General features: G+C 45.4%; 2 protein-coding genes and 1 pseudogene across 6 annotated transcripts in view; 1 reads left to right on the forward strand and 2 right to left on the reverse strand.

The window, feature by feature from the left end:
• LOC118374767 (copper-transporting ATPase 1-like) overlaps positions 1 to 5,558 on the forward strand; it is a 41,326-nt gene extending 35,768 nt beyond the window's left edge. For 2 of the 5 annotated variants that reach the window (XM_052516621.1, XM_052516619.1), the window contains exons 21-23: positions 594 to 797; positions 3,809 to 4,029; positions 4,189 to 5,558. In XM_052516621.1, the coding sequence (XP_052372581.1) occupies positions 594 to 797; positions 3,809 to 4,029; positions 4,189 to 4,462 (699 nt within the window). In that variant the 3' untranslated portion in view covers positions 4,463 to 5,558. Of the gene's footprint in view, positions 1 to 48; positions 205 to 281; positions 393 to 593; positions 798 to 3,808; positions 4,030 to 4,188 lie in introns of those variants that run through there. The other 3 variants (XR_008133119.1, XR_008133115.1, XR_008133120.1) reach the window with 3 other exon arrangements.
• A 2,454-nt stretch (positions 5,559 to 8,012) lies between these two features.
• Positions 8,013 to 13,328, reverse strand: LOC127929818 (uncharacterized). The gene is made up of 3 exons (XM_052518271.1): positions 13,073 to 13,328; positions 11,321 to 12,406; positions 8,013 to 8,074 (listed from the first exon to the last, which is right to left on the reverse strand). The coding sequence occupies exons 1-3, from the start codon at positions 13,326 to 13,328 to the stop codon at positions 8,013 to 8,015; spliced, it is 1,404 nt and encodes a 467-aa protein (XP_052374231.1).
• Positions 13,329 to 14,911: 1,583 nt separating this feature from the next.
• LOC127906009 (sideroflexin-1-like) overlaps positions 14,912 to 20,113 on the reverse strand; it is a 17,701-nt pseudogene continuing 12,499 nt past the window's right edge.

A 20,113-nucleotide genomic window follows, 5' to 3' on the forward strand; every position in this document is an offset into this window, starting at 1 on the left:
TTTATTGTAGGTTGTGAACTGTCATTTAGCTGTCTCTGTCCCCTCCAGGTGGGCATCAGGAAGGTGTAAATGTAGTTTTATTGTAGGTTGTGAACTGTCATTTAGCTGTCTCTCTGTCCCCTCCAGGTGGGCATCAGGAAGGTGTAAATGTAGTTTTATTGTAGGTTGTGAACTGTCATTTAGCTGTCTCTCTGTCCCCTCCAGGTGGGCATCAGGAAGGTGTAAATGTAGTTTTATTGTAGGTTGTGAACTGTCATTTAGCTGTCTCTCTGTCCCTCCAGGTGGGCATCAGGAAGGTGTAAATGTAGTTTTATTGTAGGTTGTGAACTGTCATTTAGCTGTCTCTCTGTCCCCTCCAGGTGGGCATCAGGAAGGTGTAAATGTAGTTTTATTGTAGGTTGTGAACTGTCATTTAGCTGTCTCTCTGTCCCCTCCAGGTGGGCATCAGGAAGGTGTAAATGTAGTTTTATTGTAGGTTGTGAACTGTCATTTAGCTGTCTCTCTGTCCCCTCCAGGTGGGCATCAGGAAGGTGTAAATGTAGTTTTATTGTAGGTTGTGAACTGTCATTTAGCTGTCTCTCTGTCCCCTCCAGGTGGGCATCAGGAAGGTGTTTGCGGAGGTGCTGCCGTCCCACAAGGTGGCCAAGGTAGAGCAGCTGCAGCAGGCAGGGAAGAGGGTGGCCATGGTGGGTGACGGGGTCAACGACTCGCCCGCTCTGGCCATGGCAGACGTTGGCATCGCCATAGGAACTGGCACCGACGTGGCCATAGAGGCAGCTGACGTGGTGCTGATCAGGGTGAGGGGCAGAGAGCTGTGTGGATGGCTGTTAATCTGTCTGATCGTCTCTACATGTTAATCTGTCTGTTCATCTACATGTTAATCTGTCTGTTCATCTACATTTTAATCTGTCTGGCTGTCTGATCGTCTCTACATGTTAATCTGTCTGTTCGTCTACATGTTAATCTGTCTGTTCGTCTACATGTTAATCTGTCTGTTCGTCTACATGTTAATCTGTCTGGCTGTCTGATCGTCTCTACATGTTACCGTAATTGCTGGACTATTAAGCGCACCTGAATATGAACCGCACCCACTGAATTATAAAAAAATATGTATTTTTTTACATAAATATGCCACATGTCTATGTCGCAGGTGCCTACCGGTACATTGAAACAAATTAACTTTAAACAGCCTTTAAACGAAACACGGCTTGTAACAAAAATAAATAGGCCTTAACGAAACACGGCTTGTAACAAAAATTAAAACCGTAGCCTACCAAGAAAGTCATTGGTCACTATCTTCCTCCTCCTGTGCACTGAAACCACTAAAGTCATCTCCTTCGGTGTCGGAGTTGAATAGCCTCAGAATTGCTTCATCCGATGTTGGATCGTTTTCATTGTCGCTCTAGTCACTTTCATCCGGAGGCAAATACCCCGCTGAGCTCATGCTGCCCCTTCAACACGCAGCAGTCTAGCCTTTAGAAACCCATTGATGATAGTGGATTTTGACAATGCTCCACGCTGTCAGGACCCACTGGCAGACTTGACCATAAGATGCTCTACGCCTGCGGCCCGTTTTAGTGAAGGATTTCTCCCCACTTGTCATCCAAGCCTCCCACTGAACAAGGAGCGCCACCTTAAATGCACGATTTACACTGATGTCGAGTGGCTGCAAATACTTTGGGCCAGCTGCTTTTCTTCCCTCTGAATGCTTTTGTTGTCTTTCTGCACTGAGTCAGTTCCTCACGCTGCTGTTTCCAACGTCTTATCATCGACTCATTAAGGCCAAGCTCCCGTGCAGCAGCTCTATTTCCTTTTCCAACAGCCAGATCGATCGCCTTCAATTTGAAAGCTGCATCATATGCATTTCTCTGTGTCTTTGCCATGATGAGGGTGAAAAAATTACTACCGTAATCAGAATGATGGGAAGTTTGAGCGCGCTCGATTTCCGTCACATTATGTGACGGTGCTCAGTTTTTTGGCGGCATGAATCTTGTGAAAGCGGGAAAAATCCATAAATTAGCCGCGTCATTGAACCGCGAGGTTCAAAGTGTGGGAATAAAGTAGCGGTTTATAGTCCGGAAATTACGGTAATCTGTCTGGCTGTCTGATCGTCTCTACATGTTAATTACGGCTGAGATCCCGTTAACGGGATCGATATGACAACAGCCAGTGAAAGTGCAGGGCGCCAAATTCAAACAAATCTCATTAAAATTCCTCAAACATGTATTTTATACCGTTTTAAAGGTAATCTTGTTGTTAATCCCACCACAGTGTCCGATTTCAAAAAGGCTTTACAGCGAAAGCACCACAAACGATTGTTAGGTCTGCACCTAGTCACAGAAAAACACAGCCATTTTTCCAGCCAAAGAGAGGAGTCACAAAAAGCACAAATAGAGATAAAATGAATCACTAACCTTTGATGATCTTCATGAGATGACACTCATAGGACTTCATGTTACACAATACATGTATGTTTTGTTCGATAAAGTTGATATTTATATCCAAAAATCTCAGTTTACATTGGTGCGTAACGTTCTGCTTCCAAAACATCCGGTGATTTTGCAGAGAGCCACATCAATTTACAGAAATACTCATTATAAACAGTGATAAAAGATAAGTGTTATGCATGGAACTTTAGATAAACTTCTCCTTAATGCAACCGCTGTGTCAGATTTCAAAAAAGCGCATCATGCTATAATCTGAGTACAGCGCTCAGACACAAAAACAAGCCATACAGATACCCGCCATGTTGTGGAGTCAACAGAAGTCAGAAATAGCATTATAAATATTCCCTTACCTTTGATCTTCATCAGAATGCACTCCCAGGAATCCTAGTTCCACAATAAATGTTTGTTTTGTTAGATAAAGTCCATTTATGTCCAAATACCTCCTTTGTATTCGCGCCTTTAGTTTACAAATTCACGTCGCGCAGGCCAGACAAAGTCAAAAAAATTCCATTACAGTTCGTAGAAACATGTCAAACGATGTATATAATCAATCTTTAGGATGTTTTTAACAAATCTTCAATAATGTTTCAACTGGAGAATTCCTTTGTCTTTAGAAATGCAGTGGAACGCAGCTACCTCTCACGGGAGCGCGCCTGACTGAGCTCATGGCATTCTGGCAGACCTCTTACTCAATCAGCTCTTATTCTCTCCTCCTTCACAGTAGAAGCCTGAAACAAGGTTCTAAAGACTGTTGACATCTCGTGGAAGCCTTAGTGTAAATTTGATCCGATTGCATTTCCTATCTTGGATAGGCAAAGAGTTGAAAAACGACAAACCTCAGATTTCCCACTTCATGGTTGGATTTTTTTCTCCGGTTTTTGCCTGCCATATGAGTTATGTTATACTCCGACATCATTCAAACAGTTTTAGAAACTTCGGAGTGTTTCTATCCAAATCGACTAATAATATTCATGTTTTAGCTTCTGGGCCTGAGTAGCAGGCATTTTACTCTGGGCACCTTATTCATCCAAGCTACTCAATACTGCCCCCCAAACCATAAATGAATCTGTCTGTTCGTCTCTGCATGTTAATCTGTTGGCCTCAAATTCATTTTTGAAGAATTGCGCAATTTTATTGTCATGGTAAAGCTCAGTCTGTCTTGAATACTAAGTTCTCCTCTCTCCATGTGCTCTCTCTCCATGTGCTCTCTCTCTCTCTCTCTCTCTCCATGTGCTCTCTCTCTCTCTCTCTCTCTCTCTCTCTCTCTCTCTCTCTCTCTCTCTCTCTCTCTCTCCATGTGCTCTCTCTCTCTCTCCATGTGCTCTCTCTCTCTCTCCATGTGCTCTCTCCACTGTCCACAGAATGACCTGCTGGATGTGGTGGGGAGTATTGACCTGTCCAAGAAGACCGTAAAGAGAATCAGGATCAACTTTGTGTTTGCTCTGGTCTATAACCTGGTGGGGATCCCTATCGCTGCTGGGGTGTTCATGCCTGTTGGTCTGGTTCTCCAGCCGTGGATGGGTTCTGCTGCCATGGCCCTCTCCTCTGTCTCTGTGGTGCTGTCCTCTCTACTACTCAAATGGTGAGTTAGCAGACCAGGTGCCAGTTTCCCATCAAGCTGTGGTATATTTGTGTGCATGTTAGCTCTTCTCGGCACCTTAGTTACTCTAAATCCAGCACTGAACTACAACTTGTAGTGCCTTATTGTTTCTGTATCTAACTCTCCTCTCTCTGTTTGTAGCTACACTAAGCCCAGTGCTGAGTTGCTGGAGTCTCGTCTGGGCAGTCAGAAGAGAGACGCTGCAAGCCTATCAGACGTCAGTGTACACATCGGCATGGGCGAGCTGCGCCGTTCCTCCCCCAAGCTGAGCCTATTGGACCGCGTCGTTAACTTCAGCCGCGCCTCCATCAACTCCCTCCAATCAAAGCACTCCCTGAACAGCATGGCCCTCAGCGAACCCGACAAACACTCATTGCTGGTGGGGGAGGCCCTCTGCGAGGAGGAGTTTGTCTGAGGCTAGGTTATGCTAAGCTACGCTAGTCTATGCTAATTTAAGCTTGGTTTAGCCATTTTATGCTTGACTAGGCTACGCTAAGCTAACTTAAGGTAATTGCCCCATCCATCTACACAGGTGCCCCCAGGGTGACATCTTTTGACTTGAAAAAGCCTTTCTGTTGCCCCACACTGTCTGACTGACAGCGCGCACTCCAATGGATGCCTGGGGGGGCTTCATGTTCACTCTACCGCTGCCCTGGGTCTTTTGTCAATGGCCACTTGTACCCTCAGGGGATGGGGTCTTACACTGGGGTTTTATAGGAGCTCTGACTCTTTGTCCAGGGTGTTAAGAGCTTCAGCTGAAAGACGATGCAGGTGTCATTAGGAAGACTGCACTGCAATCTTTTCCAATGTGCTTATAATATGAAGGTTTGCAGAGACAATCTTTTGACATTTATCCAAAGACACCCTAGAATGGTGCCCCATGTTAAAGTGTACTTAATGTGACAAAAAAAACAAGTCCTTCTGAGGCAGCAGAAGTGTATTAAATATACTGTTGTATATTATGATTGTATAATTAAGCAGAGGCCCGAGGAGGTGTGGTATAAGGCCAATATGCCACGGCTAAGTGCTGTTCTTAGACACAACGCAATGTGGAGTGCCTGGACACAGCCCTTAGCCTTGGTATATTGGCCATACATCACAAACCCCCGAGGAGCCTTATTGCTATTATAAACTGGTTACCAATGTAATTAGAGCAGTAAAAATAATTGTTTTGTCATACCTGTGGTATATGGTCTGATATACCATGGCTTTCAGCCAATCAGAATTCAGGGCTCAAACCACCCATTTTGTAACGAGAGTATTTATATTAGTCTTATTTAAAAACAAAAAAATTACCACAGTACTTGTACTTTGTCATATTTTCCTTGGAAAACGAAGGAATGTTGTTGAGGATGTTTGTTTGTTATCCGTATGTTTCCAACAAACTTTGTTTTCTCGAATTAAGAAATGTATATTGTATCATCAAGAATGTGCTGTATAAACTCTAAGGATCTCTTACTGCAGAATACTTGTGTAACCATTTGTACCAGTAAACGTTACTGAAGTGCCAATTGTATACTCAAAGTCCAACACATTCCAAAGATAACGCTGCAGCTGATAGACTGTGGTAAAGCAGACTAGCCAATTTATTGACAGAGTTTCTCACAGAATGAAGAAGAATTACATGTTAATTATGTAATTCATTGGATTAGTAACACAGACCTGTGTGAAACAGCCAATAGTCAGTTATTGAATGTAAATTCTTCACTGAATGAAACAACCAATGTTACATGGTAGAAGTAATATGTGAGATAGGACATTTTGAAAACCAGGAAGACTTGGGTCAGTAACATCTGGGTTTCTGGGGGGGGGGGCACCAGGAAGACTTGGGTCAGTAACATCTGGGTTTTTGGTAGATGCACCACTCAAGGATGACTGAAATGGAGTTCTAAGTTGATTTCCAAATGTCATTCTAACTATATAGAGTTAGACTACATTGCTAGAGACAATATGAAACACCCAATGTAAAGCTAGCAGGATAGATTAAGTCCTCTTCATTCATATTGTGGTCATGACTGATCATGCCAGAAGGCCTGCTTGTTAGTTGAACTGTCCAGTAGTGGCCTGTCATCTGTGTGTCATTACTCTACATTGCTGTGCTTTTCAACGTGAATGATGTAATCATGCAACACAACCTACTGATTCCTCCACATTAGATGCCAGTTTCATTGTGCTCTGATATGCAGACCATAGTGTCGGCCAGTACATGTATCTATCCATCCAGGGGGGTCGTGTGTGGAAGCCATCCGGGGGGTTGTGTGTGGAAGCCATCCGGGGTTGTGTGTGGAAGCCATCCAGGGGGGGGTTGTGTGTGGAAGCCATCCAGGGGGGTTGTGTGTGGAAGCCATCCAGGGGGTTGTGTGTGGAAGCCATCCAGGGGGTTGTGTGTGGAAGCCATCCAGGGGGGTTGTGTGTGGAAGCCATCCAGGGGGTTGTGTGTGGAAGCCATCCAGGGGGGTTGTGTGTGGAAGCCATCCAGGGGGGTTGTGTGTGGAAGCCATCCAGGGGGGTTGTGTGTGGAAGCCATCCAGGGGGGTTGTGTGTGGAAGCCATCCAGGGGGGGGTTGTGTGTGGAAGCCATCCAGGGGGGTTGTGTGTGGAAGCCATCCAGGGGGGTTGTGTGTGGAAGCCATCCAGGGGGTTGTGTGTGGAAGCCATCCAGGGGGGTTGTGTGTGGAAGCCATCCAGGGGGTTGTGTGTGGAAGCCATCCAGGGGGTTGTGTGTGGAAGCCATCCAGGGGGGTTGTGTGTGGAAGCCATCCAGGGGGTTGTGTGTGGAAGCCATCCAGGGGGTTGTGTGTGGAAGCCATCCAGGGGGTTGTGTGTGAAGCCATCCAGGGGGTTGTGTGTGGAAGCCATCCAGGGGGGGTTGTGTGTGGAAGCCATCCAGGGGGTTGTGTGTGGAAGCCATCCAGGGGGTTGTGTGTGGAAGCCATCCAGGGGGGTTGTGTGTGGCCATCCAGGGGGGGGTGTGTGTGGAAGCCATCCAGGGGGGTTGTGTGTGGAAGCCATCCAGGGGGGTTGTGTGTGAAGCCATCCAGGGGGTTGTGTGTGGAAGCCATCCAGGGGGTTGTGTGTGGAAGCCATCCAGGGGGTTGTGTGTGGAAGCCATCCAGGGGGTTGTGTGTGGAAGCCATCCAGGGGGTTGTGTGTGGAAGCCATCCAGGGGGTTGTGTGTGGAAGCCATCCAGGGGGTTGTGTGTGGAAGCCATCCAGGGGGTTGTGTGTGGAAGCCATCCAGGGGGGTTGTGTGTGGAAGCCATCCAGGGGGGTTGTGTGTGGAAGCCATCCAGGGGGGTTGTGTGTGGAAGCCATCCAGGGGGGTTGTGTGTGGAAGCCATCCAGGGGGTTGTGTGTGGAAGCCATCCAGGGGGTTGTGTGTGGAAGCCATCCAGGGGGTTGTGTGTGGAAGCCATCCAGGGGGGGGTTGTGTGTGGAAGCCATCCAGGGGGGGGGTTGTGTGTGGAAGCCATCCAGGGGGGGGTTGTGTGTGGAAGCCATCCAGGGGGGTTGTGTGTGGAAGCCATCCAGGGGGTTGTGTGTGGAAGCCATCCAGGGGGGTTGTGTGTGGAAGGCATTAGTGTTTCCATATAGGTTGTCTGTATAATTATCTTGGAATAAACTGCTTTGATGTTGTTCTTGTTTTATTTTCATTTAAAACACACAGCATCATTCTGGCCCATCAAATCCACCTGATTCACTTTTTAAATGGTTAAGACATCCCTATTGCAGTAAAGTGCACTTGGTGGAAAAGGAATCTGCTGTGTCTAACCTTGACCAGTAGATGGCAGTAAGCAACCAGGGGTTTTGCCTGTCTGGGTTTGAATGAGAGATGAACAAATGTTATATTTACATACTTTATCATATTTTGTTATTATGGAGACTGAATAAACCATGTGACCTGACCAGGGGAAACGCTAGTAAGGCTTCAGTCTTGCGCTCCAGGACGTTGTCAGCATCCGATGTCACAGGAAGGCCAAGATCATCAAGGACCTCTGCCACCACAGCCTGTCCACCCCGCCACCACCTAGAAGATAGAGACCGTACAGGTGCACGAAAGCTGGGAATGAGAGGCTGATAGAAGCTGTTTATCTCCAGGCCGTCAGACTGTTAAACAGTCTCCACTAGCCGGCTACCACCCGGTACTCTACCCTGAACTTTAGAGACTGTTACTAACCGGCTACCACCCGGTACTCTACCCTGCACTTTAGAGACTGTTACTAACCGGCTACCACCCGGTACTCCACCCTGCACTTTAGAGACTGTTACTAGCCGGCTACCACCCGGTACTCTACCCTGCACTTTAGAGACTGTTACTAGCCGGCTACCACCCGGTACTCTACCCTGCACTTTAGAGACTGCTGCCCTATGTACAGACACTGAACACTGGTCACTTTAATAATGTTTACATCTGGTTTTAGCCACTTTATGTACACTGAGCATACAAAACATTATGATTGACCAGGTGAATCCAAGTGAAAGCTATGATCCTTTATTGATGTCAGTTGTTAAATCCACTTCAAATCAGTGTAGGTGAAAGGGAGGAGACAGGTTAAAGAATTGAGACAACTGAGACATGGATTGAGTATGTCTGCCATTCAGAGGGTGAAGACAAAATATTTAAGTGCCTTTAAACAGGGTATGGTAATAAGTGCCAGGTGCACCGGTTTGTGCCAAGAACTGCAACGCTGCTGGGTTTTTCACAACAGGTTCCCGTGTGTATCAAGAATGGTCCACCACCCAAAGGACATTAAGCCGACTTCACACAACTGTGGGAAGCATTAGAGTCAACATGGGCCAGCACCCCTGCTTTAGACACCTTGTAGAGTCCATGCCACGAAGAAATTAGGCTGTGTCGAGGAATTTTATTGCCCCTGAGATAAAATCTTTAAATCTGTGTATACGACCGATCTTTGATTTCATTTAGTAGTAAAAACAGAAACAGCACAACCCTTTTGAGACTTCATTATTTTTTATTTCATCCAGTTAGTCTAGACATGACAACATCCCAAATATACTGAAAAAAATAATTTAAAATATCATTATTCCAGAATACCCTTTTCCTAAAAATACCCATTTCATTTAGATGACTGTAAACTGTCACGACGTAGTCCTCTCGACTGTATTTGCATCACTTTGGCTAGATTGACATTGCAGCAGATTGACTTGGCAGATAGACTGAAGGCCTGTAAAACATTGATTGATATTTACGTAAGACTTTTAATTTGTAGTGATTAAGGTTTTTGTTCGGGCAGGTTTGTGTGGCATTTCTTGGGGTTTGGTACATCAAGTTAAAGAGACACGAATACATTGTCTGCTGGTTGTGACAAATATTGTTATTAAGAATCCCATTGTGCTTATCTCTCACTAATTGTTGCTTTTCAAAAGGTACATTAACATATTTAATTAATGAATGTGAATGTGCTTCATCACATAAATCATTTATAGGACTTTAAGTTTGAAATACTGAGAATTAGAAATATGTAGTATCTCAGATCAACCATCAATTACAATATTCCAAATATATAGCATTCACAGTTTTACATATGAAAAACATCAAACAATGAATGGATGCTGAGACTGTGATTCAAGCCTAGGCACGTTATAGAGCAGACCACTTTGACGTCATTTACAGCGTTTACCGTCAGCGTTTACCGTTTTGAACGTCAGAGAAATTGCCTTTTAAAAGGTGCAGTGTCTGTCCAATGCACTGCTCTTACAACCAGTCTTGGATTGAATCCCCGCCTCGGTTTGAATTAGATCTGCCGATGCTACATTTAACTACTGAAATACACTGAAACGTTATCCATCGCTCAAAGCCTCTTCCTAACATCTGGAAGAACGACTTCTATAGCAGGATTCTCCGTGAAAATACTTATATAGAAACCATATAAGTCAATACTGGTAGATATATTTTTCATACTCAAAACATGTAAAAACACCTTACAGAAATCACATGATGCGATGAAAACGGAGGACACTATTATCAACCAAACGGAATGTTCACAATAATTATTTTAAACACTTTTTATTTTTTTAAAGTTTTACTTCCATTTACTTCTTAGACATAAACTCTGGAATAAACTGGATAAAAAATAGCAATCTGCCTATTGTGTGTTTTTTTTAATGTACTCGTAATGCTATTATCCAGAGTTCCTTTTTGTCGGACAGTACTGGCCCCGCAGCCTACCTGTAGTTTTTGCTGATGTTATTGTAGTCCCGAGTTTAACACCATAACAGTGCATTTGAGTGAATCTTTCAGCAGGTCAATCATTCACTATTCCTCAAATTCTTTTGTCATGTAGATTTTAAATTATGGATTGATAAAACGTGCACAAGACATGCTGCGCTTTTGTCTAGCCTGAGAGATGATCTAGCTAGCCTGAGACAGCAGCAGAGGAGCACAATAAAAACAAACTGACCATCATCTCTTTGGCTCATGGTTCAGCAAGGTGGGTTGTCTCGTAACTGGGTCGGCATTAGGGACCGCAAGGTTTTTCTCTTTATCTAGAAACAACACAACACTTCACAATGCTGTGCAACACCTTGAAATGGATCGCTACTTTCATTTCAAGGCAAGACGGCATGGCGGATTCTGCTTTAGGGGGAGACCCCCCCCCCCCTTTTTAACATGAGATTTGTCATGGTTTTGAAACACAGATACAACGGATGCCACCCTGTAAGCAGTGTAGGCTGCTGAGGAGAGAACAGCTCATAATAACAGCCTGTAAGCAGTGTAGGCTGCTGAGGAGAGAACAGCTCATAATAACAGCCTGTAAGCTGCTGAGGGGAGAACAGCTCATAATAACAGCCTGAAAGCAGTGTAGGCTGCTGAGGAGAGAACAGCTCATAATAACAGCCTGTAAGCTGCTGAGGAGAGAACAGCTCATAATAACAGCCTGTAAGCTGCTGAGGAGAGAACAGCTCATAATAACAGCCTGTAAGCTGCTGAGGAGAGAACAGCTCATAATAACAGCCTGAAAGCAGTGTAGGCTGCTGAGGAGAGAGCAGCTCATAATAACAGCCTGAAAGCAGTGTAGGCTGCTGAGGAGAGAACAGCTCATAATAACAGCCTGTAGGCTGCTGAGGAGAGAACAGCTCATAATAACAGCCTGAAAGCAGTGTAGGCTGCTGAGGAGAGAACAGCTCATCATAACAGCATGTAAGCTGCTGAGGGGAGAACAGCTCATAATAACAGCCTGTAAGCTGCTGAGGAGAGAACAGCTCATCATAACAGCATGTAAGCTGCTGAGGGAGAACAGCTCATAATAACAGCCTGGAAGCAGTGTAGGCTGCTGAGGAGAGAACAGCTCATAATAACAGCCTGTAAGCTGCTGAGGAGAGAACAGCTCATAATAACAGCCTGTAAGCTGCTGAGGAGAGAACAGCTCATAATAACAGCCTGTAAGCTGCTGAGGAGAGAACAGCTCATAATAACAGCCTGTAGGCTGCTGAGGAGAGAACAGCTCATAATAACAGCCTGTAGGCTGCTGAGGAGAGAACAGCTCATAATAACAGCCTGTAAGCAGTGTAGGCTGCTGAGGAGAGAACAGCTCATCATAACAGCATGTAAGCTGCTGAGGGGAGAACAGCTCATAATAACAGCCTGTAGGCTGCTGAGGAGAGAACAGCTCATAATAACAGCCTGTAAGCAGTGTAGGCTGCTGAGGAGAGAACAGCTCATCATAACAGCATGTAAGCTGCTGAGGGGAGAACAGCTCATAATAACAGCCTGTAGGCTGCTGAGGAGAGAACAGCTCATAATAACAGCCTGAAAGCAGTGTAGGCTGCTGAGGAGAGAACAGCTCATAATAACAGCCTGTAAGCAGTGTAGGCTGCTGAGGAGAGAACAGCTCATAATAACAGCCTGTAAGCAGTGTAGGCTGCTGAGGAGAGAACAGCTCATAATAACAGCCTGTAAGCAGTGTAGGCTGCTGAGGAGAGAACAGCTCATAATAACAGCCTGTAAGCTGCTGAGGAGAGAACAGCTCATAATAACAGCCTGTAAGCAGTGTAGGCTGCTGAGGAGAGAACAGCTCATAATAACAGCCTGTAAGCAGTGTAGGCTGCTGAGGAGAGAACAGCTCATAATAACAGCCTGTAAGCAGTGTAGGCTGCTGAGGAGAGAACAGCTCATAATAACAGCCTGTAGGCTGCTGAGGAGAGAACAGCTCATAATAACAGCCTGTAAGCTGTGTAGGCTGCTGAGGAGAGAACAGCTCATAATAACAGCCTGAAAGCAGTGTAGGCTGCTGAGGAGAGAACAGCTCATAATAACAGCCTGTAAGCTGCTGAGGAGAGAACAGCTCATAATAACAGCCTGTAGGCTGCTGAGGAGAGAACAGCTCATAATAACAGCCTGTAAGCTGCTGAGGAGAGAACAGCTCATAATAACAGCCTGTAAGCAGTGTAGGCTGCTGAGGAGAGAACAGCTCATAATAACAGCCTGTAGGCTGCTGAGGAGAGAACAGCTCATAATAACAGCCTGTAAGCTGTGTAGGCTGCTGAGGAGAGAACAGCTCATAATAACAGCCTGTAGGCTGCTGAGGAGAGAACAGCTCATAATAACAGCCTGTAAGCAGTGTAGGCTGCTGAGGAGAGAACAGCTCATAATAACAGCCTGTAAGCAGTGTAGGCTGCTGAGGAGAGAACAGCTCATAATAACAGCCTGTAAGCAGTGTAGGCTGCTGAGGAGAGAACAGCTCATAATAACAGCCTGTAAGCAGTGTAGGCTGCTGAGGAGAGAACAGCTCATAATAACAGCCTGTAGGCTGCTGAGGAGAGAACAGCTCATAATAACAGCCTGTAAGCAGTGTAGGCTGCTGAGGAGAGAACAGCTCATAATAACAGCCTGTAAGCTGCTGAGGGGAGAACAGCTCATAATAACAGCCTGTAAGCAGTGTAGGCTGCTGAGGAGAGAACAGCTCATAATAACAGCCTGTAAGCAGTGTAGGCTGCTGAGGAGAGAACAGCTCATAATAACAGCCTGTAAGCTGCTGAGGAGAGAACAGCTCATAATAACAGCCTGTAAGCTGCTGAGGGGAGAACAGCTCATAATAACAGCCTGTAAGCTGCTGAGGAGAGAACAGCTCATAATAACAGCCTGTAGGCTGCTGAGGAGAGAACAGCTCATAATAACAGCCTGTAAGCTGCTGAGGAGAGAACAGCTCATAATAACAGCCTGTAAGCAGTGTAGGCTGCTGAGGAGAGAACAGCTCATAATAACAGCCTGAACGGAGCAAATGGAATGGCATCCAACACCTGGAAACCATGGAAACCATGTGTTTGACGCATTTGATACCATTCCACTGATTCCGCTCCTGTCTTTAACACGAGCCCGTCCCTCCCCAATTAAAGTGCCACCAACCTCCTGTGCCTGAAGTGACGATACAGACAGACTAGTTGACTGTCTGAAAAACACCTGCCGTATTATCACACTAATGAGGAGTGGTTTGTTCATGCATGGTTTGGGAAGCAGAATAGATAGTCTGGAATAAACATCAATTATATGAAGATATTGCATCAAAAGCACCAGTAATATACATAAATGGTTGTAGCCCATTAAAAGATCTCACACTGTTAGGGGGAGTAAACCCTGGTCATGGAACCAATGTAGACACCATCCAAAATGGCACCCTATTCCCTACATAGTGCACTACTTTTGACCAGAGCCCTATGAGAATAGGATGCCATTTGGCACGCACACCTGGCAAAGTTCACTCATTTGGCAAATATGAATTCATTAAAATGCACTGTATGTCATATTGTTATTCTCTGAAATTATTTGTTGAGAGGTCTCACAAACCGTTGTTGAGATTTGGCAAATAAATTAACTTAATTTTGGAGTAGGCATCATAGTTCGATTAAGACTGACTAACACTGATTACTGCTATTGTTACAAATACAGGAATACAGACCCTGTTATTTTTCCTGGTTCTCCACTGAACACAAACAACTGTTTTGAATATGAAAATGTTTTGGCAGAAAAAATACAAATCGACAGAAAAGTCAACTATTAAAAAAAACTGCATGGGAATAGAAAAACAACAACCACCTCCTCTCACTGTACACAGACCCAACTATAAACCACCATCATCACAGTGCCACAATTACAACGAGACCAATTTCTTCTGCAATTGAAAATAAATCACACATAGCAGCAAACACAAAGAGAGGGTGACGGAGAGAGGGTGACGGAGAGAGGGTGACGGAGAGAGGGTGACGGAGAGAGGGTGACAGAGAGAGGGTGACGGAGAGAGGGTGACGGAGAGAGGGTGACAGAGAGAGGGTGACGGAGAGAGGGTGACGGAGAGAGGGTGACGGAGAGAGGGTGACAGAGAGAGGGTGACAGAGAGAGGGTGACGGAGAGAGGGTGACGGAGAGAGGGTGACGGAGAGAGGGTGACAGAGAGAGGGTGACGGAGAGAGGGTGACGGAGAGAGGGTGACGGAGAGAGGGTGACGGAGAGAGGGTGACAGAGAGAGGGTGACGGAGAGAGGGTGACGGAGAGAGGGTGACGGAGAGAGGGTGACAGAGAGAGGGTGACGGAGAGAGGGTGACGGAGAGAGGGTGACGGAGAGAGGGTGACAGAGAGAGGGTGACGGAGAGAGGGTGACAGAGAAAGTGACAGAGAGGGTGACAGAGAGAAGGTGACAGAGAGGGGGTGAAGGGAGGAGAGAAACAAGGGATTCTGTCTGTGGAGAGGAGGAGAAAAAGGAGGGCAGTTGAGGATGAGAAGCAAAACTTAACTTTGGCACACAGAATGAGGAAGAGGGTTGGCAGTGGTGTCTGCCACCAGTACAGATGGTGTGAGGGTAGTATGGTAGTGCCAGGAGGGTTGGTGGTGTCTGCCACCAGTACAGATGGTGAGAGGGTAGTATGGCAGTGCCAGGAGGGTTGGTGGTGAGCTGGACACTCATAGTCCTTTGTTGAAGTAGATCCTCTCCACCCCGGGGTGGCTCGCACGGATCTTCTCCTGAAGCTCTGGCTCCAATCGGCTTACTGACATAGAGCTAAAAGAAAGAAAGAAAGAAAGAAAGAAAGAAAGAAAGAAAGAAAGAAAGAGAGAGAGAACACATATTATTGCTGTGATACTGATCAACACAGCTAGCAATGATGATTCACTCACCTCTTCTGGGGGAACAGTGCACAGCATAGCGGAGTGGCAAACACCAGGCTGAAAGACAAGCAACACATCTATTATATAGAGCTAGAGACTGTAGATTAGATACCATAGCTATAATGCTTGTTGCTTTAAAACATGTTTAAAACATGCTCGTCACATGTCCTTCACAGCGTTGACTGTATGACATTTTTCCGGCGCCGACAGAGATGGCCGCCTCACTTCACGTTCTTAGGAAACTATGCAGTATTTCGTTTTTTTACGTGTTATTTCTTACGTTGGTACCCCAGTCGGGAGGAACTACTGGATTTAAGAGCAACGTCAACTCACCATCATTACGACCAGGAATACGACTTTCCCGAAGCGGATCCTGTGTTTTGCCCACCACCCGGGACAATGGGGGGGGACAATACAGTGCCACTGACACGGCCAGCTATCAAAACCTGCGGACTCTCCTTCACTGCAGCCGACATGAGTAAAACATTTACACCGCGGGACCGGGTCTGGCTCTCGACCCGAAACCTGCCCCTCCGCCTGCCCTTCCCGGGAACTGGGCCCGCGGTTTGTGGAGACATTCAAGGTCCTGAGGAGACTGAACGAGGTTTGCTACAGGTTACAGCCCCCCCCCGATTACAGTATTAACCCCTCTTTCCATTTGTCTCTCCTCAGGCCGGTGGTGGCTGGTCCACTCCAGGAGTCTGAGGTGCGGGAGGTTCCTCCGCCCCCTCTGGACATCGAGGGAGCTCCAGCGTATGCTGTTCGAGCCATACTGGACTCGAGGCATCGGGTGAGGGGCCTTCAGAACCTCGTGGAGTGGGAGGGGTACGGTCCGGAGGAGAGATGCTGGGTGCAGGTGGAGGACGTTTTGGACCCTTCGCTGCTGCGGGAGTTCCACCGTCTCCATCCGGATCGCCCTGCGCCTCGTCCTCCGAGTCGCCCCCGAGGTCGGTGTCGACGGGCGGCAGCTCAAGGGGGGTACTGTCACAACTTCCGCCGAGTACTGTCAGTACTCTCCTTGTTCGGGCGGCGTTCGGCGGTCGGCGTCACCGGCCTTCGGGCCATCGCCAATCCACTTTTCATTTTCCATTTGTTTTGTCTTTGTTTTACACACCTGGTTTCAATTCCCCAATTACCTGTTCATTATTTAACCCTCTGTTTTCCCCATGGTTTTTGTGCGTGATTGTTTTCTGTATGTTCGGTCTGTTATTGTGAGCTCGGTATTACGACATGTTATTGGAATATTTGAGTAAAGTTACTTGTGTTACTCATCTCTGCTGTCCTGCGCCTGATTCCTCTGCACCAGACCATTACACATTCCAAATGGTGGTTAATCAGCAGTCCATTGCTGGCCACTTACCAGAATCCCACCAAGACCACTTGAATAGGTGCACTCATCCACGGGAACTTCTGAAAAGACCAGAACACAATGAGACAAACAAACAAAGGGATACATTCCACTACTCTGAAATGGCTTCCTCTGCTCTGTCCTATTTCCTCACACTCACTAACCACTGAAAGGGCTGGAGTGCTATAGGCAATATGGCTGTGGGATATTGCTTAGTCTACACCACTTTGTTCTACCTATCCAGTTAGTTTGAATCAGGATGAGGAAATAGGACACATAGGAAAGGAAATTACTTTAAAGCATTTGGATTTAGCCACTGACTGTGCCTAGAAGAGTCCCTTGATGGCTAACACAACACAGTGACAGGCCAATATATAACCAATCAAATCAAAATCAAATCAAATTTTTATTTGTCACATACACATGGTTAGCAGATGTTAATGCGAGTGTGGCGAAATGCTTGTGCTTCTAGTTCCGACAATGCAGTGATAACCAACAAGTAATCTAACTAACAATTCCAAAACTACTGTCTTATACACAGTGTAAGGGGATAAAGAATATGTACATAAGGATATATGAATGAGTGATGGTACAGAGCAGCATACAGTAGATGGTATCGAGTACAGTACATACATATGAGATGAGTATCTAGACAAAGTAAACAAAGTGGCATAGTTAAAGTGGCTAGTGATACATGTATTACATAAGGATGCAGTAGATGATATAGAGTACAGTATATACATATGAGATGAGTATGTAGACAAAGTAAACAAAGTGGCATAGTTAAAGTGGCTAGTGATACATGTATTACATAAGGATGCAGTCGATGATATAGAGTACAGTATATACGTATGCATATGAGATGAATAATGTAGGGTAAGTAACATTATATAAGGTAGCATTGTTTAAAGTGGCTAGTGATATATTTACATCATTTCCCATCAATTCCCATTATTAAAGTGGCTGGAGTTGGGTCAGTGTCAATGACAGTGTGTTGGCAGCAGCCACTCAATGTTAGTGGTGGCTGTTTAACAGTCTGATGGCCTTGAGATAGAAGCTGTTTTTCAGTCTCTCGGTCCCAGATTTGATGCACCTGTACTGACCTCGCCTTCTGGATGATAGCGGGGTGAACAGGCAGTGGTTCGGGTGGTTGATGTCCTTGATGATCTTTATGGCCTTCCTGTAACATCGGGTGGTGTAGGTGTCCTGGAGGGCAGGTAGTTTGCCCCCGGTGATGCGTTGTGCAGACCTCACTACCCTCTGGAGAGCCTTACGGTTGAGGGCGAAGCAGTTGCCGTACCAGGCGGTGATACAGCCCGCCAGGATGCTCTCGATTGTGCATCTGTAGAAGTTTCTGAGTGCTTTTGGTGACAAGCCGAATTTCTTCAGCCTCCTGAGGTTGAAGAGGCGCTGCTGCGCCTTCTTCACGACGCTGTCAGTGTGAGTGGACCAATTCAGTTTGTCTGTGATGTGTATGCCGAGGAACTTAAAACTTGCTACCCTCTCCACTACTGTTCCATCGATGTGGATAGTGGGGTGTTCCCTCTGCTGTTTCCTGAAGTCCACAATCATCTCCTTAGTTTTGTTGACGTTGAGTGTGAGGTTATTTTCCTGACACCACACTCCGAGGGCCCTCACCTCCTCCCTGTAGGCCGTCTCGTCGTTGTTGGTAATCAAGCCTACCACTGTTGTGTCGTCCGCAAACTTGATGATTGAGTTGGAGGCGTATACACACTCTCTAGTAAAGCCACTTATCAAAAGGCTTAGTGCCATCATAGATATGAGAAAGTAATGCTGACTGCCATCATGGATATGAGAAAGTAAGTGAATATACATCGTAAATATGAGAAAGTAAGGCAGACTGCCATCATAGATATGAGAAAGTAAGGCTGACTGCCATCATAAATATGAGAAAGTAAGGCAAACTGCCATCATAGATATGAGAAAGTAAGGCTGACTGCCATCATAGATATGAGAAAGTAAGGCTGACTGCCATCATAGATATGAGAAAGTAAGGCAAACTGCCATCATAGATATGAGAAAGTAAGGCTGACTGCCATCATGGATATGAGAAAGTAAGTGAATATACATCATAGATATGAGAAAGTAAGGCTGACTGCCATCATAGATATGAGAAAGTAAGGCAGACTGCCATCATGGATATGAGAAAGTAAGGCTGACTGCCATCATGGATATGAGAAAGTAAGGCTGGCTGCCATCATGGATATGAGAAAGTAAGGCTGACTGCCATCATGGATATGAGAAAGTAAGGCTGGCTGCCATCATGGATATGAGAAAGTAAGGCTGACTGCCATCATGGATATGAGAAAGTAAGGCAGACTGCCATCATGGATATGAGAAAGTAAGTGAATTTACATCATTGATATGAGAAAGTAAGTGAATATATAATACATGTGATCATACTTGAATAAATAAAGTAATAAATGATGTGAATAATACCTTTAGGAAGGCTTTCTTTTCCAAGGTGTTCATTAAAAATGGAGGGATAGCTGAAAAACAGAATAGTGAAATAAAATCGTCATCTTTTATAAATGTTTACAAACATTATATTTTACCTGACAACATGGTTGATTTCAAGCTTTTATCCTTTCCAGTTGATGCTATTGAGTTGCCATGTTGGAGTCACAGATTGCATGGGTTGCCATGTTGGAGTCACAGATTGCATGGGTTGCCATGTTGGAGTCAAAGATTGCATGGGTTGCCATATTGGTCCCTAAAGCCCATTACGTCATACATACCCATTCCAGGAGAGGCCATGAGGATCCTAGACACCACCACCTGGGAGATAGCCTGCTTAGCGGCGGTGGTTGACTCTCCTAACCGGTTGTCGTTCTCGTCTGTTATCGGAATGCCGTGTTTCAGTTCCCTGGACAATAAAAGAAGAAGGAAAATAAAGTAAACATCTATAATAGGAACTGGCATCGATGATATAGACACTTTCTTTCAAAGACCTTGTCCAAGTTGTGTAAGGAATAACGTAAATGTCAATAAGTTGTGTGTGACCTATGGGTTTAGTAAGGTCAAATTGAGCATTGTAGAGACACCTAATCAATATTTCAAACATTTACAGGAGATACCATACTCTGGAATTCTTTTCTTCACATTGCCAAAACCTCATCATCCCTCAATAACTTCATGCAAAGACTGGGATTCAGCCTGATGAACCAAACTACACAATAATTCCCTCCATGTAGCCTAACTCTTTCTCTCACACACACACACACACACGCACACACACACACACACATTTTTTCTTCTATACTGAGTATATAATGTACAATTATAATTAATATGCTTTGTTTAGCTGATTGAACAAACATTATTATTATATTATATTTGTGGTGTGATTTTCATCAGTCCTTTTTGGGTTTCCAGCCTCACCGCTTTACGGTGTTAAATACTCTCTGTTCATCAGATATGCAGAGTCACTTTAACCATATCTACATACTACCTCAATCAGCCTGACTAACCACTGTCTGTATGTAGCCTCTCTACTGTATATAGCCTCTCTACTGTGTGTCCTCGCTACTGTATATAGCCTCTACTGTATATAGCCTCTACTGTGTGTCCTCGCTACTG

This window comes from Oncorhynchus keta, chromosome 4 (genome assembly GCF_023373465.1).
Source record: "Oncorhynchus keta strain PuntledgeMale-10-30-2019 chromosome 4, Oket_V2, whole genome shotgun sequence".
Classification (NCBI taxonomy): Eukaryota; Metazoa; Chordata; class Actinopteri; order Salmoniformes; family Salmonidae; genus Oncorhynchus; species Oncorhynchus keta.